We start from the raw sequence: 10,003 nt of genomic DNA, 5'->3' as shown, positions 1-10,003 counted from the left end.
ATTCTTCCATTTTTGTGATTTTCTTTTAGGTTTTTCCTGGAATCTTTTTCATGTCAGAGAATATAGTCCGACAGAATAGAACAAGTTATCTTGTTTTTTAAATTTTATTCAAAACATCAAAGCACCTCATAAAATCTCCCCCCCCCCCTCCCTCCCCCCGTCAAAAAAATAAAATAATTATCTCCTTTGGGTAATTACCTCCAGGTTGAAGACCCCTGACCTATACATTAAAATACCATCATGTGGTGTTATAAAAAATGACAAGTGAATTTTACATAATATCATGTCGCGACCTACAAATGTCATAGAATATCCCCAAACCCACAAATACTATAAAGAACTCATAGTAAAACTTTATGTAACAACTCGTGACTAAAGGTTTATGAGAAAATTACACATAAAGTCATTTAGTCGAATATACACAAGCATTTTTTAAAATCTACAACGAGTTTAGGAAATTCAGAAGAGGTGAAATACACTTTCAGACGTGCTACAAAATTTCCTATGAGCTTAAGAGATTCAGAAACTCGTTATTGCAGTATTAGCTTAGAAAATTCAGAAAAAGGCGAAAAGGACTTTCAGATGATCTCCAAAGTTCACAATAAGCTTTAAAATTCAGAAAGATCAAAATGCACTCTCAGACGTCTCCAAAATTCATAAAGATATTAGAAAATTCAAAAAAGGCCAAATGCACTTTCGGACGATTTCGAAAATTCACAAAGAGTTTGGAAAATTCAGAAAAGGCGAAATGCTCTTGCACACTTTTTTGAAAATTTGCTATGATCTTAAATCAATTCAGAAGAGGGGAAATGCACTTACAGACCATCTCGAAAATTAGAAAAGAGTTTTGAAATTCAGACAACTCGTTATGGCAGTATTATCTTAAAAAATTCAGAAAGAGCGAAATGCATTTTGGAAAGTTTTCGAAAATTCACAAAGAGTTTAGACAATTCAAAAGTGATAAATTCAATTTCAAGCGATCTCGAAAAAAATAGCTTAGAAAATTCAGAAAAGGCGAAATGCACTTTCAATCGGACTCCAAAATTCCCTATGACCTTAGGAAATTCAGAAAAGGCGAAATGAGTCTTGTCTGCATTCTTCAATCCAATCTGAAGAAAAAGTAAGACGTAAAACTCCGCTACATATCTAAAATCAGAACAGCACATTAATATGATAGAGCAACAGAAATCAAATGACAATCTAATGACATTTAGTTAGTACTTCACAACACTTAACAATTCTATCAAAATGTACTGAAACACAACTATAGGAGGAATATCAAGGAAATATTGTCAGAGTATATTGCGAAAATATTGTCTAAACTATTTAACATATTAAAACCCAAACGAAATATCAACAACAAAAGGTGCTCTCACATCATAGTGATCACCAGGTGCGAATAGGAATAGCGACCATAAGTTTCGAACAAAACTCTCATGCAACTGAGTTGTTAGTTGCGTTCGGAACTCATGGCCACTTTCATTATTCGTAACCATATACATCTGGCAATCGCTATAGCGCAAGGACACCTTAAAATAGATATCATCAAGTACTCCTACAGAAATAAAGTATTAAAAAGACCTTATCTTGCTGAAATCAATCTCAATATGTCCTAAAGTCCTTGAAAATCGGTGTTGAAATATGAATAAATTATGTAATATATTAATAGTTGAATAAGAGATATTGCTGTTACGTGGTTATCATGACGGAAATACAGTCTTCATAAATTTGATGTACAAAGCCATGTTTTTATTTGACAATGAAATATATAAGTTATATGCAAACTGACACAAACTTCGGAAGTCTTATTTGAATAATTAGCAATGTAAATTTAGCAATGAATGATGACGGCGCAGTGTTACTGACAGGTCCGTGTCTATTACCGGCATATATCGCCTTACTTATTTCAATATCAGTCGTGAGTACTTTAGAAAAGTCGAATATTTGACCTCATGCTCCTCGTCTGTGACTTTGGTTACTCGACACAAAAATTATGTTACAAGCAAGTTAGACCCCCCACCCCCTCGACCGACAAAACAAGTTGTCCTAGTGAAGTTTTTATATCCAAAACAGATGTCCAAACAACCAACTCCTTGCTTCTCCTGTGCAACATACATAAAGACAATGCCGATCGCAAAGAGCCTCTGTGTCGATATCCAAAATCATCGTTAAATGATCGATGTAGGACACCAAATGGACAGCAGAGGACAATCCTCATCAACGAAACTCGCTTTGCAGCTTATTCTTTAACACCCATATTGGTTTTATTTTTCTTCTGTTTCCTTTCGACAATCAAACAAGTTAACTGTTGTACGATATTTCTGGAAAATAATCACATCGATTATAGCGATATCCGAACCTCGCGTATTCACCCTGGTACGATATGAGAAATGGCAGAACATCAATCAATGGAAAACTACATGACCTCATGAGAAAGGTAAGCTTGCAGATCTGTATGGCAGGATAAAATCCGCTGTATTCCTAAATGCATTTTAATGAATAATTTTAAGAATAGTGTGAGGTCGAAACTCCAATAGAAACTCTCTGTACACTTCCTTGATTGGTCTTATGTAATAAATAATATCTATATCTTGTTTAAAAACCTACCGTTGTCATCATAAAACCCGAAATTTATAGTCTTGTCACCGTGTATCATCTTTTATTACCAAAAACCTTCTTTTATTAAAATGATGACATAACAAGCCGAGCTAAACAATTTATAGTTAAAGGCACACGATCATTTTAATGTCACTGAGCCAAGCTACAAGCTAGTTGGTATGCTCTCCGTTCATTCTGGCAACAAAAAACTGTCATTGTACCAAACAATCTTCAAGCTAGAGGTACACGCCAGTTTGGTATGTGTTAATCTAAATTTGACCACATATACATGATTGTCATTGTACCAAACAATCTACAAGTTTGGTATGCTCTCATTGACCACAAAAACCTCTTTTTTCCAATTTACTAGCTAGTTTGATGCTCTAGTTTCATTTTAACCTAAAAGCCGCCATTATACCAAGCAATCTGCTGGCTAGTTGGACGGGCTAGTTTGCTATGCTCTAATCTCATTTTGATCACAGAAACCAGTAAGCGAGATACGTCAGTTATAATATACCAAATAATATGAAGAACCGAACTTTTGAAATTTTGGACTATCCTCCTTTAACAGTCTTTAACCTTCAGTAATACATTGTGTAAAATACAGACAGTGGTGGAGCCAGTTGGGGTAGGAGGAAGGGGGGATCTGACCCTGGGAAAAGGATTTTTAATCCCTTTCGCCATAATAGAAATTTAAAAATATGATTTATATACGTTTTTGCCCAAAATTATGTATCAGAATGTACCAAATCAATTTTATTCAAAATGTTCTTGTAAGAGAGTTCTCTCAGACGCTCCATGCAAGGTTTAAATCTATGGCGCTTCCACAGCGCTATGGCATTTTGAATTTCACCCTCGACAGTTATCCCCCCATTAAGTCAGTCTGTTCCTTATTTGTACCCCAAGTTTCGATAGGTTGGCGCCACCACTGAATACAGAGCGCTTATACAGTTATTTAGGTTACAAAAGATTTAAAGTTAACAGTAAGAAATGTCGGTATTAAACATTTTTATTTTGAAATCGTCTACATGAATCATTCCGTCACATGTCCTGGACAGAAATTATATAAAAATTACATAAAAAATTTATTATAAAAGCCTAGAAATTCTACCTGTTGTTCACACTCACTTGTTGGTTTTAGAGAAGACAAGCTACTGTTTCCAGGTGGAATTGTCCTTTCTCTTATAGTGCTGTTCATATCTACATTCAAACACATGTAAGTTCTTACTTTCACTTTCTTTTTTATTTGTTTCGAAGATTTGCTGGAAAGATTGGCGTAATTACTCGGTTCTTTTATTTCAGAAAATGTATGAAGCTAGATACAATTGCGATGTTTTATTTAGAATTAACTTATAATTAGCTAAAACTTAAATTAAATTCTTACGGAAAGAAATATATTCTAGAATCTTAAAACTTTTTCATTTGCCGAAGACTTTTTTTTTGGTCACTAATTATCCATACTTGAAGAACTGAATGTTTTAAAGTATGAAACTTAATCTCTATTTAATATACCCAGGTCTGACGGTCCACGGTTGTTTGTAAACCTTATAACTTGGTAAAATTGCTCAACCCCAACGAAAAAAACCCTCGAAAATTTTAAAATATTAAATATGAATTGAAGCCCTTAAAAATTTAAAACGCGTTCAATTTTTAGCTCGTTAACACTCTTGAAAGCACAATTTTTAATGGATTTTTTTTATTTATTTATGATTTATATCATATTTCTTTATTTTTCAGAATGCAGACCTCACACGTTATCCTTGCCGTAGTGGCAGCACTATGCCTAGTGGTTGTAAACGATGCTTATGCCATTCCCCAAATGCCAGCTGGTTTTAATTATATGCAATATGTTCCCGCCGAGTACCAACAATATGTGAAAGCGTATATGGGTCAAGGTGGTGCAGGTGCAGCCGCTGGAGGAATGCCTAGTATCCCTAATTTTATGGGCGCTGGTGGAGCTGGAGGAATTCCTGGTATGGGTAACTTTATGGGCGGTGGAGCTGGTGGCGCCAATTTCGCCAATATGTTCGGCAGCTGGTAAAAAGTAAGTATGTTTTTTAGAATTTACCATTATATATCATTAGATACAGAATTAAATAACCGAACACAATTTTATGGTATAGTTTTAATGAACACAACGTTTAAACAATCAACATAGTAATTTTTCACCTGATTATGACAGTGCAGATCGGTGAAACGTTGTGTCCAATAAAATTAAGGAGTAGTAAACCATTGTGACCACTGCCCTTAAATGTCGCTTAAGAATTATCATTGCGTACAATGACAGCAGTCAGTTTGCACTTCCAAACACCCGCTCTGTATGCAATTGTTCCCTTTTAAAATTGACTCAGTTTCCCCACTTTTTGTCACCTATCCTGAAGACTCGCCAAGTTTTAAACCATAGGGACGTTTTAAGTGACAAACCCAGAAAAGTAGTTTGAACCCCCACCAATTGCACACTCACTTTATTTCTAACAATATAAAATATGAATTGATATTGAAATGAATTATTGACCAAAATATCTCTCAGATATTCTATTTTTTCAAAACATTTCTTGAGAGAAAAAACTTTCAAATTTCAAACGCTCTATGGGAGGCTTACCCTGCTGCATTTTGAATCTTGACAAATACTAAAAAACGTTACAATAAATCAACCCGTTCAGTAGACAAACCTATTCACTCGCTACAAAACGTTACAACAAATCCATCCGTTTAATAGACAAACGCTACAAAACGTTACAACAAATCCATCCGTTTAATAGACAAACGCTACAAAACGTTACAACAAATCCATCCGTTTAATAGACAAACGCTACAAAACGTTACAACAAATCCATCCGTTTAATAGGTAAACGCTACAAAACGTTACAACAAATCCATCCGTTTAGTAGTCAAACGCATACAAACGCTGCAAAATGTTACAACAGGTCCACCCGTTCAGTTGACAAACCCATAAATAAGATTTCATGTTGCTGGGTTAAAGAACGCATTAATGATTTCATTTATATAGAATATGTTTTTCTCTTTGCAGGATTGACAAGAACCTGATAAACCCGATTTAGAATACAGAATTAGTCCTTTACGTTTTTCAAATTTCAACGAGCCGCTTGTAAAATATTCAGCTTTTAAAATTGTTAGCATTCTCTCCGGTCCGATGATAGCAACGCTTTACAATGATGTACATCTGATGTTTGTACGTCGTTGTAGCTTTTAGAGCAAAGCCAACAATAGTAATAAAGTTTTTGTACGTCTTTTACAATCAGTTTTGTTTTTAATTCTTTAATCACCCAACTATTGTTGGTAGTTTCAATCTAAACAGTCTATAGTCCAATTCTGATTCCCTAAAACAGCTGATAGTCCCCTTCTGATTGACGTAAACAGCTGATAGTCTCATTCTGATTGGCTTAAACAGCTGATAGTTCAATTCTGATTCCCTAAAACAGTTGATAGTCCCCTTCTGATTGACGTAAACAGCTGAAGGCCCTATTCTGATAGATTTAAACAGCTGATAGTCCCATTCTGATTGGCTTAAACAGCTGATAGTCCCATTCTGATAGACTTAAACAGCTGATAGTCCCATTCTGATAGACTTAAACAGCTGATAGTCCCATTCTGATTGACGTAAACAGCTGATATTCTCATTCTGATTGACGTAAACAGCTGATATTCTCATTCTGATTCCCCTAAACAGCTGATAGTCTCATTCTGATTCCCTTAAACAGCTGATAGTCCCATTCTGATTCCCTTAAACAGCTGATAGTCTGATAGTCCCATTCTGATTCCCTTAAACAGCCGATAGTCCCATTCTGATTCCCTTAAACAAACAGTCGATAGTCGCACTCTGATTCCCTTAAACAAACAGTCGATAGTCGCACTCTGATGTCTTGAAACACTCAATACTCCCATTTTGATTCCCTTAAACAGTCGACAATCCCATCCCGATTTCCTTAAATAGCTGATAGTCCCAGTTTGATTCCCTTAAATAACTGATAGTCCCATTCCGATTCCCTTAAACAGCTGATAGTCTCATTCTAGTTACAGACAACTGTACCAATCTCCTATATAGTTTGACAGAAAAGTTGGGTATGGCCAAGACCTATTCATAGAAAACTGTCAATGTACTAAACAATATTGGACACAGTGGTCTGGTTTTCTTTAGTCCTTTTCTGATTACAAAATACCATCAGTGTACCAATAACAATGAACCATAACCATTTAGGCCTACTAACGAACCGTAAAACGGAAACCGTAACCAAAAAACAACATATTGGCGAATTGGTAGCAGCTAATGTATTTGTACATATTACATAATGAAAAGTGGTATCAGGTGTCAAGAAGAGTAAGCATACCCTGCCTGGCACCACCCGTCATAGCTGCACAACAAACACTACAAATAGAAACATGCCAACAAAATAGGGTTCATCCTTGGGTGAATACATACATTCACACCTAGTTCCATCAAGAAATGTGCCTTCTAGAGTGTTTACGTGCTTAAAATTGAACGCATCCTCAAGAACAAAGGCAATAACTCATACTAAATATTTTTCGATTTTTCTGATTTTCGATAGGGTTTAACCTTGGTTGATAACAAACACTCACACCAAGTTTCGTCAAATCTGTCAAGAATTGAACCTTCTTGAGTGTTTACAAGCTGAATTGATTACATACTACGTTTCGAAACACATACAGACATCTCTTTGGAGTAAAACCATTTAACTTGTATGTGTTTCGAAACGTAGTTTGTAATAAAGTCAGAAGTAGTATATCTGTATATCTAATGTTTTGATGTAAATAATACGTGAAAATATTAAAAAAATATGCTGTTTACTATTATGTATCTACTTGATCAACCTATTTTTAAGAGGTTTAGGAAAATGACAGAGTTTACTAAATGCGCAGTAAGCAATAAAAAACATGACTGTAAAAGGTTTACTTAAACGTATTGATACTTTTGTCGAGGGACACATATATCTAGATTTTGGTTTTAGTTTTTGTTATCTTAAGCCCTAAATTTACCGACCAAGTTAAAACACTAGATAACAGTGAAACTGTGCGGCGGGTTCAGTAGAAAGACCCATAAAACAATTAATAACGTTACAGCTAGCAACATAGCCTGTAGTCCCATTCTACACAGTCTGTAGTCCCATTCTACACAGCCTGTAGTCCCATTCTACACAGCCTGTAGTCCCATTCTACACAGCCTGTAGTCCCATTTTACACAGCCTGTAGTCCCATTCTACACAGCCTGTAGTCCCATTCTACACAGCCTGTAGTCCCATTCTACACAGCCTGTAGTCCCATTCTACATAGCCTGTAGTCCCATTCTACACAGCCTGTAATCCCATTCTACATAGCCTGTAGTCGCATTCTACACAGCCTGTAGTCCCATTCTACACAGCCTGTAGTCCCATTCTACACAGCCTGTAGTCCCATTCTACACAGCCTGTAGTCCCATTCTACACAGCCTGTAGTCCCATTCTACACAGTCTGTAGTCCCATTCTACACAGTCTGTAATCCCATTCTACACAGCCTGCAATCCCATTCTACACAGCCCGTAGCCCCATTCTACACAGCCTGTAGTCCCATTCTACACAGCCTGTAGTCCCATTCTACACAGTCTGTAGTCCCATTTTACACAGCCTGTAGTCCCATTCTACACAGCCTGTAGTCCCATTCTACACGGCCAGTAGTCCCATTCTACACAGCCTGTAGTCCCATTCTACACAGTCAAAATACCCATTCCTAAAAGCTATTGTTTTTACTAGGTCCATGATTAGGAACAAATTCAGACATATTTCACTTCCTTTGATGTCCCCCTTGATTAGTTTGTTTCGTAGTCTTTTACATTTTGAAATTTCTCATTAACAGTCTTCAACCTCTTGAATTAGATTGATGTGAACTACAGAACATTACTATCACGGTCAGGTGGTTCATCAGGTCATAAAACAAGTAAATTTTACATCAGTAAAATGTCGGCATAAAAAATGTGTCTTTTCAAATCGTCTACATGAATCATTCCGTCACATGATCTCCTGGACAGAAATTATATAAAAATTACATAAAAAATTTATTATAAAAGCCCAGAAATTCATCCAACAATTCAGAAACTTTTGTTGATTTTAACGAAGACAAGCTACAGTTGGATTTTTTTTGTGCTCAAAGACAAGTAAGTTTTTCCTTTGGCTTAACTTTTCGTTTTAGTTTACTTTAAGTGCTACTGTATTTCGTTTGTCTTTACTTTAGCTTTATTTTCGTTTTCATAATATTTTACGATTTTATCAAAATTTCGGAAACCGTAAGATTTTATTTTAATTCTTTCGAGTTTTTTTGTGTAATTGATGCAACAATTTTGGATAAAATTTTGTTTATATAACCACAGTTACTTGGTGTTATATAAATATATACAAAGTACCTATAGAGTCACCTCCAAATGATACGTCAATATTCCGACCTGAATTCTTTTCAAACGAAATTTAAAATGGGGCGAAACAATACGTGTTCTAAAATACCGAAGGTAGAGAGATTGTTGAAATTCAAAAATCCATTGATCTATTTATTTATCTAATATTAGAAACAAAATATTTTCACTATTAAAATATTGGTCAATGCATCAATGGTAGAGCAATATAGAAATACCACTATTAAAATAGTACTCAATACATCAATTGTAGAGCAATATAGAAATACCACTTTTAAAATAGTACTCAATACACCAATTGTAGAGAGTTATAGAAATACTACTGTTAAAATAGTGCTAAATACATCAATTGTAGAGTGATATAGAAATACCACTGTTAAAATAGTGCTCAATACATCAATTGTAGAGCAATATAGAAATACCACAATTAAAATACTGCTCAATACATCAATTGTAGAGCGATATAGAAATACCACTGTTAAAATAGTGCTCAATACACCAATTGTAGAGCGATATAGAAATACCACTGTTAAAATAGTGCTCAATACATCAATTGTAAAGCTATATAGAAATACCACTGTTAAAATAGTGCTCAATACATCTATTGTAGAGCGATATAGAAATACCACTGTTAAAATAGTTCTCAATACATCAATTGTAGAGCGATATAGCAATGCAGCTGTTAAAATAGTGCTCAATACATCAATTGTAGAGCAATATAGAAATACCACTGTTAAAATAGTGCTCAATACATCAATTGTAGAGTGATATAGAAATACCACTGTTAAAATAGTGCTCAATACATCAATTGTAGAGCGATATAGAAATACCACTATTAAAATAGTGCTCAATACATCAATTGTAGAGTGATATAGAAATACCACTGTTAAAATAGTGCTCAATACATCAATTGTAGGGCGATATAGAAATACCACTGTTAAAATAGTGCTCAATACATCAATTGTAGAGTGATATAGAAATACCAC

The 10,003-nt window shown here is 35.0% G+C and overlaps 1 protein-coding gene across 1 annotated transcript; it reads left to right on the top strand.

Annotated features, from left to right (window-relative positions):
- Positions 1-2,383: 2,383 nt before the first annotated feature.
- On the top strand, positions 2,384-5,860 carry LOTGIDRAFT_227782 (hypothetical protein; the record flags this gene model as incomplete). The annotated part of the gene is made up of 4 exons (XM_009045372.1): positions 2,384-2,437; positions 3,696-3,814; positions 4,336-4,642; positions 5,630-5,860. The coding sequence occupies 3 exons, from the start codon at positions 2,384-2,386 to the stop codon at positions 4,637-4,639; spliced, it is 477 nt and encodes a 158-aa protein (XP_009043620.1). The 3' UTR covers positions 4,640-4,642; positions 5,630-5,860.
- Between the last annotated feature and the right edge of the window lie 4,143 nt (positions 5,861-10,003).

Source organism: Lottia gigantea (assembly GCF_000327385.1).
Source record: "Lottia gigantea unplaced genomic scaffold LOTGIsca_1, whole genome shotgun sequence".
Taxonomy (NCBI): domain Eukaryota; kingdom Metazoa; phylum Mollusca; class Gastropoda; family Lottiidae; genus Lottia; species Lottia gigantea.
This window is presented reverse-complemented; position numbering and strand designations above follow the sequence as displayed.